The 24530-nt window shown below is 42.1% G+C and overlaps 1 protein-coding gene across 2 annotated transcripts in view; it reads left to right on the top strand.

Annotated features, from left to right (window-relative positions):
* DPP6 (dipeptidyl peptidase like 6) overlaps positions 1 to 24530 on the top strand; it is a 539779-nt gene that overhangs the window by 54735 nt on the left and 460514 nt on the right. The window contains exon 1 of one of the 2 annotated variants that reach the window (XM_086865515.1): positions 5813 to 6175. The exons of the other annotated variant lie outside the window; for it this stretch is intronic. Within the exon in view, the coding sequence (XP_086721641.1) occupies positions 6125 to 6175 (51 nt within the window). The 5' untranslated portion in view covers positions 5813 to 6124. Of the gene's footprint in view, positions 1 to 5812; positions 6176 to 24530 lie in introns of those variants that run through there. 2 annotated transcript variants of the gene reach the window in all.

Raw genomic sequence — 24530 nt, 5'->3', positions numbered from 1 at the left:
TTGGTGTAACAGGAGCATATCAGTAAGTCTTTCCTCAAAGATAACTGTGTTCAGCTTTCCATTGCTATTTTCCTGAACATGTGAAGTTTTAAAGTCCTACATTAAACTGGAAGGGATGAGAAGTGAATGAACATGCTGTCAGAAAAATAAGGTGGAGAACAGGTTGGTAGTAACCCAACAAAATCTAAGAATTGAAAAAAAATAATCAAAATACATATAATTCTAAAATTCAGAAGTTTCTATCATATTCACTTTTTCCTCAAGAAAAAGAGGATGCTGTCTGAGATAATATAATCTCCTTTTTTTCAGACTCTCCCATTTATGTTAACAAAGATGGCTTAAGCACCCTCATGCAGTAAGAGCTAGCAAATATTAACTTTTTAACAGCAGCTGCTCTGTCATTATTCTAATCTCTTGAAGAATTAGTGATCATCAGAAGTAAATTTTAAATTTATTTAACAGTGTGTTTATCTTTCTCTCCAATTTTTTTTCTCTGGAATTCAAGCCAAGACTTCCTTAGAAGACAACACTAGAAGCTGTAAATACTTGGGCAAAATTTTAGGATATTAGGAGTGAAGATTCTTCAGGAGACATGTAGCTTGGCTTGAGCAATAAAATTCACAAAACTGATCCACTTATGAAGAAAAAAATTGTTCCTTGCTGTAATTCTCTGAGGTTTTTTTTCAGTGTTACATTACTAAATACTCCTATGGAATACATTTACTATGACTGAAGCTGTTTCTGACTTATTTAGGATTGCACAGTGTAACACTCATCCATTTCATTTGGGATCCCACCAATCCTATTCCTCTTGAATATTATAATTTAAGAACAAAGCAAGTACTAGAGATTATCTTTGCCTCAGCTGTTATCTCCTTTTCTTGGCACTCATTAGACCACATCTGTGGTTAAGTTTTGGGGCCTCACTACACAACTGATATAAATTGGAGCAAGTTCAGCAAAAAGCCCCAGGATTGTCAGGGACTGGAACCCTTGAGGAGAGGCTGAGGGAGGTGGACTGGTCCAGCCTGGAGAAGAGATGGGTTTGGGAGGACCTGGTAGCAGCTTTCCAACTTTTTGGGGAGGTTTTTGAGAAGATGGAACCAAGCTCTTCACAGTGAGGTGTATCAGGAGGATGAGAAGCAACAGGCACAAGCTGAAACAATAAAAGTTCAGACTGAATATAGGGAAAACCTTTATCCCTGTGAGAACAGTCAGCCATTAGAACAGGTTGTCAAGTGAGGCTGTGAAATCCCAGTTCCTGCAGGATTTCAACACATGGCAAAGCTCTGCACAACCTGGTCTGACCTCAGAGCTGCTTCAGCAGGAGGTTGGGGTGGATACCTCCTTCCATTCTAAGTGATTTTCTGATGACAAGCATTTGGGATGGGTTCCCCCTCAGCATTTCTACTGGAAGTCACCAGCTTTCATGGATGCTTGACAGAAAGTACAAATCAGGCTGATCAGATGAGATCTAGGAAAACATATAAAGCCTTGTAGATCTTCTGTTCTTTGTGGGTTTCAGTACTCTGAGGCTGACTTTCTTTATCTGAGAAGGAACACAGGTTCCCCTCCTGCTCAGCTCAGACTGGGCCCAGTGAAGAGAAGGCTTGAGTCACTTGACAAAACTGTGTGCTGGGGACCTGGGTCTGGTGGGATGCAGAGGATGGGGAGAACTCAGAGCAAAAGAGTAACATGGCTTAGCCCAGTCTTAGAGATCACAGTCTTGAAATTAGTTTGGACAGAAGCCTGGGCATAGGCTTGTGACATCAAGCTGACAGGTAGAAGACAGGATCCTCACAAAAGGGTCTGACTGAGAAGAAAAAGCCATTTGTTGTATTTTGAAAACACAGTAAAAAGTAAGCTTAAATTAAGGAGAGGGAGTGAAATCCTGATGCTCTTAGAACTGACTCTTAGTACAAGAGCTGTTGTATTTGTCTGTGGTCTTACATCCTTAAAAGATTTTTCTTTCAAAATATTGAAAAAATGAATGTCTGTGCTCTGCAGCCAGCTAATACTTTGTGAAATTAATTCTTTCTCTCTATTCAGAAGGACTGTTCCTAGGCTTGTTTGGAGAGTGAGGAAAGCCAGCATCAAATGCTTTGAATGGGTTTTATTTGATAAAATAAATTCTCCCAGTCTCTTATCAACATGGCTTTAAATAAAGTATTGTGAATAGGATGTAAGTATTGTAGCCTGTGTTCCTTCTCAGATAAAGAAAGTCAGCCTCAGAGTGCTGAAACTCACAAAGAACAGAATATCTATGAGGCTTTATTTTTTTCCTAGATCTCATTCTGTGAGAGATGTAAGAAAAGCCCATTTTCTCAAAATGGCCCGTAAAAATATTGGTGGATGAAGATGCCATGTTGGTTTTGTCATAGTACCTGAGGTACAGAGGCTATCTCTAGATCAGATTAAAATGAAAACTTTCTGATTTCCCAGGGTTTTCCTCCTGTTATGCACCTTAGATACAAATTTAAAAAAAAACCTCCTTACACAGGGGTTTCACTGCAGACCTTTCTGTTAAGATGCAGCTGAGTCTGGGCCAAACCTTCCCACCTTCATATCAAAAGTAAATCTACTGGCAAAGGAGGGGCACTGAGACTAAACCAAGGAATGCAAAAGTAATGAATTTTCACATTTTCCTTCTGAGAAAAAGCCTGATATGATGAAGGAATATTTTCATGTTTTATTGAGGTTTCCTGGACTAAATCTCTGGTATTAAATACGGAAGCTTTTTAGCTACTTAAATCATACTACTATATTGGGTCCCAGGGTGATTGTCTGTCCTTTCTCATCACTCAAAGGAAGCAAAAAAATATGTTCCCTACAAAAATGCGGAAGAAATTTCAGATCATCTTTCTGCACTCACATGTCACTTCCTAATCATAAAAAACTTGATTCCTTGTTCACTGAGAGCATTTGTTGCAGCTCTAGCGATTTTCCATTAAAATGACATGGGGAACATCCATCAAGAAGAAAAGCTCAAAAGATGTCTGAATGGTGGATGACAGGGAGTCCAGTCAGATTAATGCACTTGAGGGAGTAATGTGGTGGTATCACCAGTAGCTGCCCTAAAAGTCCCAAATCTGAAGGACAATGTCATTGCCTTTTTGCAGCAGAATCACCTGGCCACAGCCTGAGGTACAAATCTGCAGCACAGCTTAGGCTCACACTTACAGATCTGAGACCAAGTCTTAGCTTGGTCCAAGTTCCATCCCAAAAGGGGTTCAGGAGCCAAGGTAATGAGCAGCATAACCTGAACTCTCTGGGAATATGAGAGATGAAGTTTGGAATCATCTTAAAAAGCAGCAGACAAGTAATTTGTTAAAGAGATGTTTTGATCTGTAGCTAAAAGGGTCACTCTGTCTGAGGTGCTGTGATCCTTCAGGATGGAAGAGGCCTCGGGAGGTCTCTAGCCCAACCTCCTGCTCAGAACAAGGTCACCTCTCACTTCAGACCAGGACCACCAGGGCTTTATCCACTCAGCTTTGGAAACTTCCAAGGGTGGACTCTGGTCATGAAACTTTTCAGAGGTAAGCCATTCACTGTGTCTTTTCTCAAAGTGTCAAATGAGTCAGAAAATAAGAATTAAAAGCTATAAACAAGAATTCTGTCTCACAATGTGGTTGGCATTTTTGCCACAACATCATCAGTGTCATTTTGCACAACACTACTAAGCACTTTTGTTTCCTGTTTCTGGAAGTCTCTGGATTATAGGGTCAGACTTCAATGGCAGAAGTGGAAACCCAATAATGTACAAATTCCAGCCAAATGGACCCTGGCTGATGTTTAATAAAAGAAAAAGCCATGGATACTGTCAGTGGTAAACTAATCATTTTGCCAGTAATCTCAACTTTAAACAAAGCTGTTTTAATCAAGATAATTGCTACTTTTATGCCAATAGTGCATAAATTAAATATGAAATGAAAATAAGAGATACACACTGCAACTGCATTATGACAAAGCTGAGGCAAAAATATCCAAAACCCCACTAGTGCCAGAGTTCAATGCATGGTAAGTATTTCTGTTGGTGTTTGAAGTAATGGAGGAAGCAAATGAAGGTACTAACAGTGAAGTACAGGTATATTTTGCATTTGCACATAATTAAAACACCTAACAGTAAAACCTGAGATGGAACAGGAGCTGCCTGATAAAACATGAATATTAAAGAAAAAAAAAATAAGACCAGAGTTTGAGGAACATAATGAAGAATTTCCTGCCCAAAACGCACCTTGTATGATGTAAAAGCTATTCCCAAACAAAGACAGGGGAGAGAGTAGTCAAGACCTTCAAGTGAGGGGTGGCATTTTTGTAAAACAAAAGCTCCCACAGGTAATCCTCAAAGGTGTACCAGCATCACCTGCCATTGGCACTTCCCACAAGTGTCCTGGAGTCTCACTTCTCCCATTACCAGCATTTCTGAGATACCTGCTTAATGTCTCGGGTGAGATTTCATATTTAAATATCTTTCAACAGCTTGAGTGGCTTAAAGAAAACTAGAATGTGAACACCACTATGGGATTGCACAGGTTGTGTCCTGTTTCTAGAGATCATCCATGGCCTATGAAGTGAAGATGTTGCAAATTGTGAAGGAACAGAGTTCAAAGTGCTACAGGTCATCATAAAATAAGGATGCATGGATATGTCTGCAGTTCCCTTGCTGGCAAAAAAAAAGGAAGAAAGAAAGAGAGCTTTTGGTTTAGCCATTGGTTTGGTTAAACCTTGGATGGAAAGCAGAGTTCCTGCTTTTTCTTCTTGGTTTCCTTTCTCAGATATTAAGCAAATCACTTCTCACTTCTCTCCTTTTGAGTGAGCAACACTCAAAGCAGCCCTGTTCCTGTGAAATCGATGGGCACCAAATTCTCCTGAAATAGAATTACTTCTGGTGCATCAGGAGGAGACAAGAGACCACGCTCCACAAGGATTTTGTTTCAGTGTGCAAGCTGAGGTGTGAACCTCTGGGACGTGTGGCAAGGCTCCGTCCCTGGAAAGCTGCACCAAGGCGAGGAGGGACCACGTTCTCCCAAGGGCAGCAGGATAGCACCGTGTGCCCCCGGCTGCTCCAGCCACCTGTGGGGCAGAGCAGCCGAGGGACTGCAGCCACAGCCTCGGGAACCTCTCACGGGTGCGGGCAGCGCTGGAAAGGCACAGAAGCCACGGCCGGCTTCAGCCGCCAGCTCGGCATTTTCCCGTGCGGGAGCCGAGCCCCGGCATCCCCCTGGCCGCTCCTGCGGCGTGTCCAGGGGCTCTCCCGGGATCCCGGAGAGCTGGGACAAGTGCCTGGCAGCGCCGCATCCCCGGCTGGGGGCCCGCGCCTGCTGCGGGCTGGAGCGGAGGGTCCGGGGGGCTGCGGGAGCCATGGAAACGCGCCGAGCATCCCCCGCTCCCCGCGGCAGCGCCGTGCTATTCCCCACCCTCCCTGCAGCAGCCGTGGCCTGGCCGGGGCCGCGCCGGCTCAGCCGGAGTTAACGCCGGAGAGGCGGCTCCTCTCCCCACACCCTCCCCGGTTCCTGTTGTAAAAAGCGTGTGTAACCCCCCCCGGGGAGAGCGGCGAGCCGGGCACGGCCAGCCGAGGGGGCGACCGCCCCTCCGCCTACTCCAGCTTCCCCTCTTTTTTATTTATCGCCACCCCCAGCCTCTCTTTTTCTGCAACTGCTGTGCGGGGTGGGCTCGGCTCGGCGGGACCGCCCGGGCCCGGGGCGGCGGCCGGGCATGGCCGGGGCGGGGGGCGTGTGTGCGGCTCCCTCCTGCCCACCCCGCCCCGCCGGCTCCCGCAGGGCAAAACCTGGATCCGGCTGGTGACAGAGCTGGGTGTCCCCGCTGCTCCCGCCTCCCTCCTCCTCTGAGAGGGGCTGCTTAATTTTTATTGTCTTTTTATTTTTTTTTTTATTTTTTTTTTCCCTTCCCTTTCGGTCAGAAGGAAAAATATATATTGAAAAGGGTGGGGAAGGAAAAGATAGAAAGCAGGCACCCTCCCCCTCCGCTGCTCGTAGTCCCCTGCACTCCACACCAAAAAAAAAAGAGCCATCGCAAGTGCACGCCAGCTCTTCACTAAAGTGATCCAGCCGCTGGATTAAGTAACTCTCGGGGAACAGCACACGCACGCACACACACGGCAAAAATGAAGGAAAAGGCAATGTTTCAAACGGCTAAAATGCAAGGAAACATGCTGGTAAGTGGCTGCTGCTGGCGCCTCCAGTGACTGTAAGTAAGTGTCGGGGCTCCTGCTCGGTCTGTGCCGAGCCCCGCCGCTGGGGCTGGGCTGCCCGGGGAGGCGGCAGAGGGGGCTTTGCTTGCTGTCCTTGCCCCGCTTGCTGTGTGTCCCCCCGCCGAGGGGGTCGCGGGGGATTTGGGGTGCCGGGGTCCCTTTGCCGGGGGCGAGGGGCGCAGCGCGGGGCTCGCTGGCACCGCGCCCCGCCACGGCCAACTTCGCCAAGTTGATGACCACGGTGTGTGTGCGTGAGCTGGGCTGTGCGGGCTGCCTCGCCTTTCCTCCGGCATTACTACTGGAAACATTTGTCTTCGTGCCGCTCAGGAAAAAAAAAAAAAAAACCCACAAAAAAAAAAAAAAAACCTCCTCGGGATGCCTTTTGAATAATCCCCCTCCTCCCTTAAGGAAAAAATAAAAGCATCCAGCTGCTGTGCCGGAAGAAGTGCTGGTTGCCATCTTGTGCTGATGGAAATATATTGGTGTGTTTTGGCTGCTGGCTTGACCCGCTGGGGGCGGCGGGGCCGGGGGTGCCGGGCCCCGCATGCGGCGGCTCCGCAGCCGGGAGGAGCTCGCTGCGGTGGGGCGGGGGAGCAGCGCAGCCTGGGAGAGCCTTCGGGGCGCTTCGCCTCAAAACCAACTGGTTGCAAATTAACCTGAAGCTGGTAAAGGGTACCTGTTGGTCTCCTGTCCCCTCTCTGCTAAGGCAGAGCACTCCTGTGTGTGTTTCGCCTCCCCTGCGAGGGGAAATGCTAATATTTAATACAAAGGTACTATCTGTTTCTCTCGTGCCTTCTGTTGACGTGTTCAAGGAGCAGCCAAAGTATTTGCCGTGCTTTAATCAAGTTCTGTAGTAAAATGCTTTGCTGCCTTTGTAAGGAAGAGCCCCCTTTCCCAATTCCAATAATATTGCTTTTCCCAGCAGTAGTGTTTAAGAGGAAGGTGCAATGCTATGTGACCTGTGATTTCAAGTAAGGGAACTGAGCAGGAACTTCTACAAACATTTTTTTTCCAGGAGAATTGCACAGCCTGTGTGACTGCAGTGTGCTCCTTTTACCGTGCTTTTTAAATGCCTGGGAAATACCTAGTGCTGGAACATTCTTAATGTGGAAAAATTTAGACTATTATCTGCTTAAGCTACTCATCCTAGCCTTTGGTTAGGATGTTCTCTGTCAGTAAAAAAAAAAAAAAATCAACCAGCCAAGATGAGATTGTTTGATTCAAGCACAGGGTGAGCCTAATTCACATACATAGAATGTGTAAAACCACAGAATTAGTAAAAACCTCTTGCACGCTTTCCTTGCTAGTCTCTGAAGTCAGGGAATGAGGAGCAGGCAGGGATTCCCCCACTGCCACTCAGCACAGGGCTGGAGCTCCTGCTGGGATTCCTGGCTGGTGTTTCCGAGTGTGGCAAAATGGATCCGCGTATCCACAGCTCTGCGGGATGAGCAAAGGCTGGGTGATGGATCTGCACACAGGGCTGGGTAGCAGGTGATGCCCACAACTCCAACCTTCAGCCACAGACAGCAGATTTTGCCTCTCACTCACACAGGAGCAGGATCTGGCCCCTCAGGCTGCTAAGTCACAGTTACTTCTGTCACGTGGGGCAGTCTCCCTGGACCTGAATGCAAGGTTTTTCCTTTGGAGACCTCATTTTTGAGACACTGGGAGTAAAATTGAAAGTCAGGCAAGCTGTTACGTTTGATTTTGGTGGGGGGACAGGTGGTTTATTTAGATAATGTCTGTTTTTAGGGCCACCTAAACCACCCACACCTGGTTTCTGTGTTAGTCTGGTCTGTGGTTGCAGCTGGATCTGTAGTTTATTTAAGCAAGAATTAAGTTTAGGTGACTATTTGAGCCCTAAGACACTTGAATAGATTTTATATTTCTTCAAGACAGTATTTAGAAGACCTAATCCTGAAAACTGATCTACACTTTGGATGGAAGTTCCAACAAGTTAAGCCTAGTACTTTATCCTTTTCCTTAAGCTGTTGTTTAAAAAATAGTATTTTTGCGTTTATATCACTTTTGTTGCAATTAAAATTGGAATCCTGAACTACTGATGTCAAATCCTATGATTTGGATGTCCTCCCTCACACATCTGGCAGTGATTGAGAATACAGGGTTAGGATGTGTGGAATCCCAGGAGGTGCATTACAGTGTGCCCTACATTAAGGGCCTCAGCAGAATTCAAAGAGCCATTGAAAATTCAAAGCCCACCATAACTTTGTTTGTTTGTTTTTTGGCAGTTTTGCTGTTGCTTAGAATCCTGACAAGCTTCTAACTATGTATTGATTTTTCTTCTCTTTAAAAATCTTTGTTAAATTGAGCTATTTCATTCCTAAAATGATGTGACAGCAAGTGATAATACTGACACACTGGTCCCTGGCCATGCAGTGGACCCTTTTTAAGTGTGGTAATAGCTCATGGAGTCACTACACCTGTGATTTCTTTATTACCTAATTAGAGCAGCAAAAAACGAAGCCATTCTTGTGACACTGAGATAAATGTTTTTATCCCTGTGGCAGTATTTTACCAGGGCTTTGTTTGGTTTTTTTTTAAACAACAGCATTTACCTGGAAAGGTGCCTATTTTTATTTTACTGCTGTATTTCCCATTCATCATTTGAGCCAGGGGAATGCAACTTACAGAAATAGCTCAGGCTCTTACAATGGGATTTCACTTAATTCTATATAAAAGCTGTAGGGAGTGATTAATACACAGTGGTTTCTCCTAGTAAGAACTGATGTACCCTTGAGTTTTCCACAGTGTATCTGAAGTTAATGTGCAACAATAGGGTATGGACATAAATGTTTATCATGAATGTTTATCACTTCTGGAGTTAATTTAATGCACTTGCATTTTATCCTAACTTTAGGTATGGCTATATAATTTATTTATTTAAAATATTCCAGACATCTTCCTTAGACATGCAGCTCTCAGGTCAAGGACAATAGTGCCAACTACATGTTTTATTCTGCACTTTCCTGTGTCTCCCCAGGGACTGATCTATCATGTACACAGGCTTTTTGTTTGTTTGTTTTTGATGGATTTGAGAACAAATGTATCCAAAGGAGCTGATTGGAAAATGGCCTTTACTGTGCCAGATTCTTCTCTTACAAGCACTCATGAAAATACCAATTTGTTAGAGGTACAATTGCAACAAGAGTAATAAGGCACTACTACCTTTGGTTGTAGACAATTAGGTGAGTGGGAACAATGGGCTGGGGAGAGTACAGAGGGTTCTTGAAGGCAAATTAATGTGCTGTGTGTGAGCAGGCTGTTACTTTGGCACACTTCATGCTCAGTGGAAGCAGTGAGCACCCTGCTCTATCAGTGTGTGCTAGAAGGATTTTGCTGTGAAACTTATGTTCTGAATTTCAGTCTAACCTGCAGTTGCTCGGTTGTTTGGAAGCTGCCAGGAGAAACGGTGGTGGATGTGCCATGTTTCTGCTTTACTCTGATGAAAAATGCATGCATAGGGCAAAAGAGACAAGTCGGTTGAAGGAGAGTCTGGAGATTTAGATTTTCAGTTTGACTACTTAAATTCCAACTCTGATAGCTGCAGTTTTGATGTACATATAAAAAACCCAAATAAAATAAGCCCATTGGCAACTGTTACATCCTTATAAGTCTGCTAGCACCTCTGAGCCCTCAGAGACCGCAAGGGTACAATTGACACGAGGACTAAGCTACTCTGTCATCCCAGGAGTGCTCCTGCTCTTCCTTGAGAAACACAGCTCTGGTGCCTCTCAGGAGCAATAAATTCTTACTAAAATAAATAAGACCTTGGTGTTCTATTGTGATTTCCCTTCTTTGCCATCATTTACCTACAGGTGTGTTTCTTGCAGTGTTCAATTGCATAGCAGTGAAACAGCGTGAAATTCTCAGCCAAAAAATGCAGTTGTGCTAACAAGGGCTAAAGAAGCTATGTAAAACTTAATTTTTTTTGAAACTCCCACACTGAAGTGGTGTAGTTTCTGATCCAATGCAGCTTTCTGCTACTTTAGCCTTCCCTCTGTCTTATATTTAGGTTGACTTAGAAGCCAGATGCAATCCAGATTTTGTGTACAATTCCTTAGTTGTCGACTACCTCAGCTAAAACACAGGGAGCTCCAGAACCGAAAGCAAGGGAACTGTGGTAGCAGTTCCCAGGTGAGCTATCACGAGTTCAGCTGAAGTTTAAAGCCAGGCAGGAATTCAATTGCTGATACTACAACAAGAATTGCAGCAAAAAAAAAAAATCTTTGCAGCTGCTTAGTGAAAGGCAAGTTGTGTTTTGAGGACTGGAACATTCTCATGTCATTTCTGGGTCTGGCATAAAGGGAAACAAAGGTTCCCCTTTGTTAGGATAATATGTGCAGCAGGCATGCAATCCATAGGAGGTGCTGGAATTGCTGCATTGTGGGAAAGCTGTAAGGTATGTTCTCTTGTCACGTTGCTTGCATGTTGGTGGAAATTAGGAGTCTTTTTTACATTTAAGGTGGGACGGCAGAGAGTTCCACAAACTTTATAAGATCCTAATATTGTCCATGTAATGTAGTGTCCTTTTAGATACATCCTTACTTAGGGAATAGAGAAGCTCAAAGCCTGGAATTATGAGGGATCCACTCGAGTTGCAGGACCTGTGAGAAGTACATGGTGCCAGGCTGACTCAGAATAACTTTGGGAGCTGTGGGAAGCACTCCTCATTGCTGGATTGCTATTTTGCACTGTGATATTGAAGGAGGGCATGTGGTCTATCTTTAATTTTCACTGTCAGAAGGGTTCAAAATCTTGAATCTGATAGTTCTCCTCACACCTGCATCTTTTTCTTCAGTATTCCTCAGCAGCTTCTCTGGTCTCTCTCACTTGGAAGGAGAAAGGTGTGCTTTGTGTTAATTTCTTCCTCCTCTGAGCTGTCTGACTTTTCACAGGACAATCTTTCCCCTCCCTCTCTTTCTGAATCTTTTCACTGCTTTCCCAAATAGTAGAAGAGGAGAAGTTGAAGTGGCTGTTATGATTTTAGTGAATGACAGCCGAGTGGGTGGCTGTAGAGCCCTGAGCAGCAGCAGAGCCACAGAGCTGTCTGTGCAGCTGGGAAGACAGCATCTGTATTTGAGAGGTTACATTTATTCATTAATGAAGTCTGGATTTGCTTGTTAAGATAAATACCTTAAGTGTAAATTTTGTAGATGTTGATGGCCTGAGGCTTTATTTAATGAGGAGAGTTTCTCTTTCTGTGCTGTGGAATGAGTCTTTCAACTGCCAGCAGATACTACACAGCACATTTCAAGTGTCACTCTCATGTATCTCAGAGCTCTCATTTCTTCACGGAGCTTTGCACTCTCAGTATTGGCCTAACTGATTATGTAATGGGGAAGGCAATCGAGAATCGTGCCCCAAGAGCGCCTCTGGTTTGTACACAGACCTTAGTACCAGCAGGGTCTTTAATGCAGCTGACAAAGACAAAACAAGATTCAAAGCTGGAAGTTGGAGTTAGAGCGTTCCAAACCAGAAGATAAAGTGCTCCGTTTTTACAGTGAAGGTGATGAACTGCTGGAACAGTCTCTGTGGGAGTGTGGTAATTCTTCATTAGAACAAGATGGGCATAGGATTCCTCTGACTAAACACTGGCTTCTTTAGTATAGACATTTATATCTAAGTTAGTCAGCCTGGGCTCTCTCTACAAATTAGTCAGTGGAGTCTGGGGCATGATTCATCCCATCTCCATGTAGATGTGTAAAATGGGCCAGCGTACCTGCACTCTTAAATGCCAACTTCTCTCCATTGACTCAAGAATTATGGGGTACAAGCTGAACCATAAACATCTACCCTGCAGATATCTAAGTGATGAGTCTGTCTGTTGCTTAAACGTAGTCATAGATATTCCAGAGCATCTTAAGTGAAACTAAGAGCCTTTTCCAGCCTCCTCTGTTACATCAGACAAAAACTACTCTGCACATCTGCCTAGGGTTTGTCAACGACATTTGCAGTAGCATGTGAAGATAGATGAGCTCCACATTTGGAGCTCTGCTCTTCCCAGAACCCTGCAGGCTTGTGAAGAAGCAGATTCAGTCTCCCAGCATCACAGCCCAGCTGTTGCAGGAGAGGAGCTCCATCTCAGCAAGATGCCATCCTGTAGCAGAAATCTCTTGGTCTGTAGTTTGTATAAACTGAGTTGTCCTAGAACATCATAATGCACCCTTGGCTTTAAAATTATTTAATCCAAATGGTTTAATGTCATCACAAGTGCAATATGAGGATTTATTCTTCTAGGTCTGTGTTTGCATGTGTGCTGTCTGTACAGTATTGTACTACACAGTGACTCACGTGAGATTAACAAGCAAAGCCCATTTATTAAATTGTTTTATGTACTCTAAATCTCATGTAATCCACTAATGCATAATGCTGTCACTTAGTAAGCTTGGCATTCCTTCCCAATGGAGCATTGCAAGTTCCCATAGTATTCAGTCCTTTTGAAAAGGCTGCAGTTGAGAATGCAATTTTAAAAATAAATCTGAACCATTACAGCCTGAAAGCTTACAGTACACAGAGAACTGGGACCCAGCTGTAGCATGCATTCACCTGTAGATTGCATGGATTTTCTATCCTCTTAAGGACACTGTACGGACAGAGCTTCCATTCTAGCACGCAAAGTTTGCATTTGTAGTGTCCTGCTGCCCTTGGAGAGGATTATCAAGATTATGTCTAAATTCTGCTTTTGCAAAAAACTGGCTTTGTGCATCTGTGGAGATGTTGGTGAGGTCTTGGGAATTCCTAGAGCATCTGTGTTGTAATGTTTATGCTGTTCTCTGGGAAGAAGTGTGTGTCTTGCTGGTGGTTTCTGAGCTCAAAATTTTCCTTGTGGGTTCTGTATGCCCAGAAATATCCTCTTCATTGCTATAGAAGTGAAGAGTGGGAGCAGAAGCAGTGGGATTGCCTGTCATATCTTGATCAGGAGGTGAATTATTATGTGTGTAACTGGATCCAATCCTCAGTTGTTAATAGGTGGTTCCCAAGTTGCACACGTGCAAGGCACAATAGGAGATTTGCAAACTCTGTGCACCTCCAGTAACTAATTCAGGATTTATTTTGTGACAAGGCTCTTTTCATAGTGTGTCTGTTTATATGAAGTATTCCCACCATCTCATCCCTAATTCCCATGGAATGATGATTTAGGGGGTTGATGAGATGCACACAAGTGTCCAATCAAAGCAAGTATGAGAAAACAAATGAGAAGGCAGTGGGATGAGCTGCAGTGGTGAACACTGTATGCCCAGGTCAAGCACTGAATGGTAAGCAGACTGGTCAATGCTGTGGAAAATCCTTCTCAAGTTACAGTGAATACTGGCCAGGAGATTTTGTCAACTCAGGCATGTGTAGACAGACTTGGCATGAATTCCAGTCACATATTGCGTAGCCTCATTCTGTAGTCATTATTCAGCACTTACTCAAGCAAAACTTTTGCCAAACTTAATGGGTTTACTACTCCTGCTGAAATGAGTAAGACTTTTATCTGAGGCTCAGGTGCTTTCAGATCTGAGTCTCAACACATAACCCCACCATGTTCTGTGTCACCAGGGATTTTCAGTAATTTTTAAAAGGTAACAACACTGAAATATACTGCAGTTGACAAGAAAAAAATTAAAAAATTGTGAACTGCATGGTAAGAAAGCAAGAAGAAGAAAAGCAGAGTGGGGAGGTTAAGACAGGCACTCTATATATGTTACTCTATCTCATTTTATAAGTTGTCCCCCATGGAGAGCCCCATGAGCTCCTCCATCAGCTGTTCCCCAGAGCATGCTGTGCGCCTGCACTTCTGCTTATGTTTGTTTTCACTGATGATGTCAAACCTGCTGAAAATGAAACATTTTTATTTGTTTATCATTTGGGACTGATGTTATTAAAAATGCAGAGAAAAACTGAAATTATAGCTTGGGATGTTTTCTGTAAATACTGACTACTTCTTCTGCAGCCTATGATATAACCAAAGTAACTTAGAAATAAGCTTGTATTGCTTTTTTCTAGTGCCTAATTATAAGGATGTAAAAAATATGCTCATGATAATGCATTCTCATCTGGCTGTGAGGGGGCTGAAAGTACCACTTATGAAGATCTAGTTTGTAAAGCAAGTGATTGTAATCCAGGAGTATGACTGTTCATGAGCTCTGAGTTTATTGACTGTTAAAAACTGGATCTGTGGCCTACATGAAGGATGTATAAAATGCTGTGGGTAGAGCAGTAATTCAGAAATTAATTGTAGTTCCTATCAGGATGACTGAGCCTTTGCTGAGCTCACTATTTAGAATTTTTCTCAGGGAAGAGTTCATCTTATATTCTCTGTTTATTTTATGTTATTTTCTGTGCATTTTATTTCATTTGCATTAATCATGTTCATATACATTTGTAATCTGTTAAAAACATTGTTAAAGATGGTCCATTTTGGTTGGATTTAGACATCCTTGTTGCAATCAAAATCTATAAAAGATCCTAGAGAGTTTAAAATTTTTAAAATTTAAAATTAAAATTTGCTCCTTTCTGTTCCAGTATCTTGGGTTTTACAGATACACCTTATTTTGGTTTTTGTTTTTCATGTTGTGTTGGGTTTTTTTTTAATAAAGAGAGCGTTTCTCACTATTTTCCTTCTCAAATTTTAACAGAATTGCAGTCTTGGTCGGGAAAGGAGTCCATTGGTAATATCTAAGGGTAGCAAATAAATCCTATGCAACAGCAATTAAAGCAAAAATCACGTCCTCCAGAGGCGTGCTCCTTGTTATGTTCCCTGTTCAGCAGCGTACTTAAGCACCTGTTTAACATTAATGGTAAGCATATGCTTAAATGTTTCTGCTGACTTGGGAGTTATGAGAAGCCTGCCTTGCACACACAGTGGTTGAACAGCCCATTTTCCATCTGAGTGCGAGCCCAGAGCACGGTGCTAGCTGTGCATTTTCCAGGTTAATTAGATTGGCATAACAAGATCCCTGGTGGACTCTGTGCAGTCATCAGCTCTTCTGTGCTCTCTGGCTATCGGGGGCTCTGCTTCAAGTTGTGCATCTTGTGCTGGTAACTGAAACAGAATATTGCACTCTATTTCACCAGTGTGTTCAAATGGAAACAGAATTGAATGGATTGCAAGTGCACCATAAATAAAAATTTAGCTCTATATTGCTAGCATGAATATGGTGCATCCTTCAAATGCACAGTGTCTACCAAGGACTATTTATTCTACAGAGCTACCAATAATGGTTATGCTTTCATGAATTATGCATGTGTTTGTCCTTAAACCTCACCTGGCTGCGATGTGGAGTGTTTAAGATTTGAAGCTGGCTGTACATATAAATTGCAGATATTTTTCATAAAATATAAAGTCCTTACAGGTTTCTTTGTAATATTAGAATCCATCGTGCCTGTGTCTACAATAAGAAAAAAAAAAAAAAAAGGAATAAAAAAATTCTAATTCTCTACAGGAGAAAAAAAGAGCTTGATGCTCAAGAGTCTCTCAAGAAAAGGCAAAATTATGTGAAGTCAAAGGTGATCTATTCATCTATTCAATAAAGCAAGCAAGATGAGATGGAGGCAGAGAAATCCATCTATGGGAAAAAAAAGGGGTTATTGTAGAAATAAGGGAGTTATTATTTACCAAATGTGAGGGCATTCTGACCCCACAGAATGCCTAGAAGCAACTTGCCAAAGTGTAAAATTGTAGCACTGAGCATCACTGAGCATTATCTATTCTGGTCTTCTGATGGATTAAAATGAGGAGAAAAAGCACACACTTTCAGGGAGATATTAAATAGATGCGGAGGAGTATAATCATTTTACCTGAATTCAGTGGCACAAAATTTAGCTTTTCAGTATTTTCAGAGAGAAGCTGCCTTGGTTTCCCCTAAAGTTTCCACTATTCTCACCATTTATATAGTTCTATCATGTTGGAATTTCTGGTTTCTCGAGGGTTCCCTAATATATAATTTTCACATTCAGGTACATTGCTTTGTTGGTTTTAGTCTAACCCCTTAAGTTTTTAAAGAGTTATATGCTACTGAAACATTGCATATTAACAGTGCCATCACCAAAAACATTGAGGCAAAGTGGCCTAATCTGCAGAACGGTGACAAATGGCTGCTGTGCTCTCCTGAGCTCTCTGCTCCCTGCTGTAGTGAAGAAGACACATTATGAATAGATGTGGCTGCAGAAAAGCAGAACAATGGAAAGACTGGGAGCCTTTGGACATTTTGCATATGTTTAAGGGGAAGCTTTCAATCTTTGAATCCATCCTAAACTGATAGTTATTGATGGCTGCTAACATTTATTGCCTGCTCACTCATTTTTGGGTGATGTGGGAGGAATAGAGCCCCAGCTGCATGAGAGGAATTGCTGTGAACCACCTTGTGACCACTCAGGCACTCTCTGGAGGTGACTGATGCGTTCATGTTGCACATCACTTAGCAGGAACCTCCCTTGTTCCCAAAAGGTTTTGTTGTTACTGGAATTGAAATAAATTCCATGGAGTTTTCTTCAGCTTGAAGAACAGGATTCAGTCCTGAAAGATGATTTTGTTCCGTGATGTGTGAAGGTGTTTGTTGCATGCAGGGGTTGATGCTGCAAGGCTGCCTGAGACCAGGCTAGAGCAGAGTAGGAAGGAGATGTGTCCTAAGAGTGCACCATCTCTGTGGGGAAGGCTCTGGAATGGGCTGTCTTTGTGAGCTGTGCCTTTTGCAGGGAGCTAGCAGCACTGCTTGGAGGTGGAAGTGCCACGTGGGAAACACAGGTGCTCAAATCCTGGTTCCTGGAGTGAAATAAAGAGCGAGTTAAATTTGCAGTCAGGACACCTGCAGTCTCCACTTGTGGGTGGAGTCCCTGTGTCAAGGAAGGTTGCAGTTGAAGCACAAGAACTTCCAACTTGCAGGATTGAAGGATACAAAGTCTAGTTCCAAGCCATCTAAGTAACCACAGCACAGCATCTTTTCTATTGGTGTATGCTGGAGAAATTCTGCTTGAGGCTAGGAGAATCCATTGGATCACACAAGCTAAGTCCAGTAAACACATCTGCTATTTGAAAAGTGAATTCATTTATTTCTCTTGTGCCTTGTAAATGTGACAGACTGGCACATCCACACTGCTGGATTCTGTATTTTGGGCTTTCTCCTTTATCCTCCTATAGTAAGCTGGTTTTCCTCTCATGTAACTAAACATGTAGAGACTTGTAGCAAAAATACCAACGCTGGTATGAATGAAATACAGATGCAAATATGTCTCTGTAAACACTGGAAAAAAGAGTGAAATAAGTGTGCGAAGAGTGACATGTGCTGATAATAGAGAACATTGTTCCCAGCAATAAAACTGAGCAATGTCTTGTACTGTCAAGCCAAAAAAGTCACAGTACAGACATCTCTCCAGCACAAGACCTCACTTTCTAAGGACACTAAAAGGCCACAAGGTACTAGCATACACACACTGTGTGTGATGAAAATTCTTTCCCTGTTATGCCAACAGGGAGCTACACCAGCCAAACAAATGTTTATTTTTCAGACACACTCCATGTAAATAAAATCAGCTACTGACCTGCAACCTCACTAAGAATTAGGAATGCCTAAGTGGGCAGGATTTAGAATCAAAGGATTGCCTCTTCTCAACTGTTGATTCATAAAAATTATAAAAGATATGCCAAAAAACTTGACTAACTTGTCATTACCAGTCAAGAAAAAAAATGTGTGTTGTGATGGGAAGTTAATAGTTGATACCCCTTGTCCTCTATGACATGTGAAAATCATCTCAGTCAGCCTACCTGAACACGTATTTTGGTGCACTTGACAGTGTGATGGATGAACTCAGAGAGAGAGAGAATGAGTGAGTGGATAAAACTAGCATATTCAAATTTTGCTAATAAATACCATTTTCTTCCATATGGTATTGCACTGGAGCTTGTTACACTCATTTCACACACGCTCAGAAGTAGATGTCACTTGCTGCATGCTAACGAGGATCAGTACACTGTGGTATGTCACATGTGGAATGGGAATGGGGGAAGGTCACATCTCCTGATCTCCCCAGCCATGTGATGGCACTTGTGCCACTGAAAGATGTGACTGGAAAAGATGAGAGCAGGGTGTCTGGGGGCTATGAAAATCCAATGATGGAATATGTTAAAATAATGAAGCCAAGTGCATTTACAAATGTCTTAGTCTGTCATGCCTACACCATTACACTTATCAATCAAATCTGTAATTTCATCAAGAAATGAAATTGGATTTGTTTGACAGGACCTATTTTCCAGAAATCTGTATGAAGTAACATTAATTATACTGCTATCCTTTAATTCCTTATTAATTGACTCTCATTTCAGCTTCACTACATTTCCCTTCTTAGACAGAGTCCTTCTGAAGGGAGACTAACCAAGCGATATCATTTCTGTGGGTAAATAAGGCATTAATTTTGGAAAGGCTTGTTGCAAATGCTGTAAATCATGAGAGTAAATCCAGCAAGGGTGAAGAGGAGATGCAGGGAGACACTTTATGATACGAGGTGAGACAGAGCACCATCAGCAGGAAAGTCCATTTGAGAATCTGCAGCATCAGTAAAATGGAGCGCGTGCATCCGTGAGAGGACAGGAGAGTGAGGCAGAGACAATTGTTATTAGTGAAAGTCCTAAACAGTGATATTGTTTGTTACACACTTTGTTTGCAAGGAGTAGGAATGTATGCTGAAGGTGTGAGGAGAGGCAAAAATGGTATTGGTGATTCTGGATAGAAACAACTTCATGAAGAGAAGAAAGGCATAAACAATTAGATACAGCAAGGACAGACTGGGGTGAGAAGCAAAAGAATCTTGATGGAGTTCTGTGTGTGCTGTGCTGGAGTGGTAGTGTATGACATGCAATCTGAAAAGCCCATGCCACATTGCTGTGATGTGGAGCAACTTAAGAAGTTGTTAATGCAAATGTGTCCTGCCATGGGGAGAAAAGTAAGTCTAGAGATTTGACTATAAACAGGAGTAAGGACTAACCTATGGTAATGAAGTAAGGACTAACCTATGGTAATGAAATGCAAAGTATCTGATCAAAATTCAGAATGTTAATCTGAACAGTAAATCTTTATATGAATGTGTCACTTGAGCCCCATAGTCTGCACAGTTTTCTTCTCACAGTGTATGTTGCCCTTGATGTCCATTGTGACTGCAGAGTGTGCTAACATTGCACTGTTCCCACTTTGTTTGTCTGACAAAGCTGTATGGAGTCAAATGGCTTTAAAAGTTTCCTGACTACTGGAAGCTCCAGGATATGCAAGACAGCTGTGATTTGTTGAATTCTAGGGCCTTTGCATGGGTTTGAGGGGGTGAGATATTTAACCAGTGGGCATAGCATTTGATCTAGTAATAAAAAATGAAATTTAAAGGAAACTCTGTGTTTAAATGCCAACAGGTGCAGTGCCCTGTGCTGAGCAGGGGCCACTGTGGTATCCTCAGCTTATCTCCTCCACACAGGCTCTGAGACATCTCATGGTTTCTGAGGAGAAGCAGTAACCTGCAATGAATACACTTGGCTTGGCATACAACACATTTGGAGGGAATATTATCATGATCTCCTGTGTGACCTTGGACAAATCTCATGTTGCTGCCATACACAGGTAGCTGCAGGGCAGCTCTAGCACCTCCTCCTGTGGGAACCACATCCTGCTTGGAGCTTCTCACTGGGCTTTACCTTCCTTTCCCATTTGTAGAATAAGGTTGATAATTCCTTCCATTCCCTTTCTTTCTAAGTTTTGACTGTGGAATTTAAACTCCCATAGTATCCATCTGTATTTATTTAGTGCATAAATTGTGTCTTATTGTGCTAAATTTAAGTGGTTGTCTATAATTAGAATTCCATTAAATGATACAAATGTCATTGATCTATTGAATAGACAGTGTTCAATAAGGGATGATAGGAATCTGTAAATCCATACAATACTGGTTAGGATACACATGTAGAACAGGTTTATACCAAATTACAAAGAAAACTGAGGATAATGTCTCCTATTCATGTCCATGTCTGGTCCTGAGTCAGGGTTTTAGTATGAACCAAAGCAGAGTTTGTCAGAGATAGTGCACAGAAACTAACTTTTCTTACTGAATCAGACAATATCATACGTATTAGTAAATTGATAATATTTCAGTTGATGAGAAAATCCTGGCAGATAGTGGATTCTGGTATAAAATTTTCAAATCAAATATTTCTTTCTGTATTTTTGCCGGTAACCTCATTTAGGAACGTTATGGTTTTGATAATACAGTGCTTAGAAAGAGATGAATTAGAATACTCTGTCAAAGTCTGATATCTGAAAAAAAAACCTCTTTGAAATATAATCCTTGATGGTTGTTTGCTTTTATGTTATATAAATATGTGGAAAATTAATTATTTCGAGTTTAATAAAATGAAGGTTTGATTGATAGGAACTGAAATTTTGTTTACTAGGAGGTTTCAACAGTCCTTGTTTTCATCTTGCTTTGGAAGGAAAACAAATATTGAAATAATTTTTCTGCTAAATGGAGGTTTAATTTCCTCTTCTCACCTTAGTTTTGCTTTTTAGCACATAATTTTCCCATCCATTTACAGCCTGTCAATACCATTAAAAATGTATTGTAAATTGAACGGACTGAAAAAAGCATATTTAGACATAACCTATTAGTCTTTTCTTAATTCATCCTTTGCCTATGCAAGACCAAAATCTGCATTTACAACCACTTTAATATTCAAGATGGTGTTTCTAGCCTGATTTGACTCCTTTCAGGTTGTTGGTAGGGAGAAAATGAGAAGGATTTAGATTAGAACTCTCTACAGGATGGAAAGTTATTGGGAGATGCCTTGTTTCTTTGTCTTCATCAGAAAGAGAGCTGCTGTTTGAGATCTGTAATTGTTGTGTGTAGCTTTCTTTGTGTTGAGGCCCCAGAGAGTCATTACAGCTTTTACAATAAGAATGTGATAGCTCTTTGCAACCATGAATATTCCTTTACAAAACACGGTTTCAAAGTCACTCATTATCAGGAGTGCACTGATGAGTACTGGTTTGGTTTCAAGCAGAGCATTCTAAGATCTCCAAATGGACAAAACCTTCTAACGTGCCTGGATAGATCCAAATCCCATTTGGGGTAATTATTCTGGTACCAGTACCACCCATTTAGATCTTAGTTCTCCATGCATATCATGTAGAGTTGTGTGTTTTAAGATGAGCACAGAGAGGGAAATGTTGCCCAAGGTGAAACCACAACACGTAAAGGCACTCTTTGTCCTGTTTTCAAGTAATCACTGGCAGTGAATCTGGGTCAGGCAGCTGCTCTGAGCACCATGCTCCTATGACTAATCTGATATCATCCCAGACCTGCTTGGATAGATCTACCAGAGCTGCTGTCATGCTGTGACTACATTTAAACTTGACCTTGATCACAGTCCCCACTCTGTTCACTCTTTCTAAATACAGTTTATTGTGTCCTTGTTTGCCTTGTTAAATCTGCTGGGATGTATGTGTTGGCTTTAGACAAACAGCTCCTAGAGAAATGCTATCTCTTAGGGTAATCCTTATTCCATAGCAGATTTGCCTGGCTGGTGGGGTGTGGTGTGTGTTTGTGGTGAGAGATCCCATGTCCCAAGGTAGCCACCAGCAATCTACAAGAATGATACCAACTGACCCAAAAAGAATACCCAAAAAAGACTTGTGCATGAAAGCTGGCCTGGAGATTTGCTGTTTTTTCATAAAGGAGACCCTTCAAAGTTTATGCTTTATGTCATGTGATCTCTCTCAGAAGGAAAAGTGAAAAGAAGAAAAATACTGAAGCATAGCACTCAATCCCTTCTTTCAAGCTAATATGCAAAGGATTAGTGGTTTAAATACTGTTTCAGTTCTTGCAGTACTGTTGTTCCTTACATGGACTGTGCTTCTAAATCATTGTCTAACATAACTCTGTGAAAGCATCAGTAATAAGTTTTTAGCTGTAGTCCTAACCTTGTGTTTCTCCCCAGCATGGAAGATCTAGCTTCCACACTCTCGTTTCTTCAGGCCTTTTCTGTGATCACTGTGGGAAGAAAGTCATGCCCTCCTCATGGTTTATCTCTCTGTACCACTACAGTGCTATGGTATTTGTAGGTCATTGGTTTATTTTGCTGGGGCAGGCAGGCAGTCTTTTGAACTTCACCAGAGAGAATGTGTATGTTATACTGTGGTGTTCCTATTTCTTGCTGGTTTCTTTTCACTCAGCAATGCGGCCAGGAGCACTTCAGTACATTTTTTTTTTTTGCAAAATACAATTGATAAATATTGAATCCAAAGCACTGGATTTAGCTGTTGGCAGTACAGGTGCATATTTCTGTACATTCTGTCATGAAGTTTGGATGCCAACTGTTATTGAGAATGAGGTGATGGAACTCGTTTAAAAACAAGAAATGATACTTCATTACAAAGCTGCAGTGCACAAGGACCTTGTATTTCTAGCCATGCTCTCTGCAGTCTTCCTTGTTGTAATGACAAGAATTCCTGGCTATTAGCGGGCTGACCCAAATAGACTAAAAGATGGTTTTGTTGCAGAGAAAGTTTCTGTTTCCTTTAGATTTAGTCTGCCCTAGCACCGCACAGCAGAGACTCATGGGGCTGTGAGTATGGTGATGTGATCTATAAATGACCCTGATTATCACTTTCATAAATGACTGAATTTTCCAACCAAATTACCAATGAAGTGAAAGGCATTGAACAAGATTTTTAATTATAACAAATGGAATCTGTGCTCTCTAATCAGATTGTTGTACAGGTGGCTATTATTCATTGCTAAAAGTTATAGCAATTAAACTTCAGACAGTCATTAGGCAGATTATATAAAAGAATCACTTCATTTGAAGGTTTGGGTATTGGTTTGGTTTTGTTTTTAATTACTGTCTCTAGTGGAAACTCACAGTATATTGATTTTTCAAGCCTGCCTAAAGGTGAAGTATTAATACTTGTGCTAAAACAGCTACTAGAGGTGTTACTGGTATAGACTTGCAAACTTAAACAAAATTAATGTTGTGTCTTGATTTTGTGAGACAGTAAAAGTAGTAGAAGGAAATATGGGGTTTTCTGTTATTTTTTTCATCTTAACATGTCTTTCTGGATCTGAATTTTCTATCTGCCTCTGAGATGACAATGGCATGTCCTTTCTCCTTTTCATATATGTCAAAGCTGACTGCTTCCCTGTTAGACAAGTGTGGAGGGGTACCTGTTCTGCCTCATATGGAGACAAGGGTATTCTGGACCAACAGTGAGGTTAGATATGGTCTCTTGGCTCAGTCTGCAGCTGGCTGCTGAAGCAATATGATCCTGCTTTGAAGAATAAGGTGTATGGCTCCTTTGTAACATATTTATGGCAGGGATTTGAAGCTACTTTGGTGCAAAAAAAAAATCTCTATTTCTGCAAATTTTCTCTAATGGGCCTCATTGTATCCGTGTCCAGACATTTGTAAAGTGGACAACGTAACGTTTGTCTGTCACATGGGAATATTGTTCAGCTTGCTGAGGGGTAACTTAAAAAGCATTTAGAGATCCTTGGATGACAGATGCTATAAAAAATACTGACTCTTTGCACTGTTTCACTGCTCTTCTTGTCCATTTTAAGTCCAGCTCAGCACTTTACAGCAAGATGTCAGCACTCTGCTCCGGTACAAAAAAGCAGGTTTGCTGCCTGTTTTTGTGAAGTTGCAGTATTAGTATTCCACCACGCATGCACAAACAATGGCTTTAGAAATTAAGAATAAAGCTATCTAATCCTGAATATATTTAACTGCAGGGCACACCAGGAAGGTGCTTCTACATCCAGGTCAAATATTACAAGAACTCCTCCTCAGCCTTTACTTAGAGAAACAAAGAAGGAACCCAAGGCTGTAGTATAATTGTGGTTCCCTTCAGGCTTTGGACATTCGGAATCACAGAATCAACTCATTACTTAAGTGAGCTTTGAGTGATGAGCTTTGAAGGATGAGCATCCTTTTTAAAGGATAACAGTTGCTGCTTAGTCAAATGTTTTTCCAAAAGCCTTGATGAGATTTGAATGCCTAGTTCTCTGGAAATAGAATAATCCTTCAAGTGGCCTGGAAAAGCCCAGCCTGAACAGTGTGCTTTCAGTATGACCCGTGCTGTGTTTCCCCACTGAATCTGAATTCAAAGACCGTTCTTTGGATGGGCTTTTGGCAAGGCTTAAAATCCTGTGGGAGGAAGTGTATGGTGCAGTGCCGGGTGCTGTCTGTGGTGTTGGGTTCTGTCTGCGGCACCGGGCGCTGTCCGCGGTGCCGGCTGCTGTCCGTGGTACTGGGCTCTGTTCTTGTTACTGGGCTCTGTCCGTG

This window comes from Cyanistes caeruleus, chromosome 1 (genome assembly GCF_971803275.1).
Source record: "Cyanistes caeruleus chromosome 1, bCyaCae1.hap1.1, whole genome shotgun sequence".
Classification (NCBI taxonomy): Eukaryota; Metazoa; Chordata; class Aves; order Passeriformes; family Paridae; genus Cyanistes; species Cyanistes caeruleus.
This window is presented reverse-complemented; position numbering and strand designations above follow the sequence as displayed.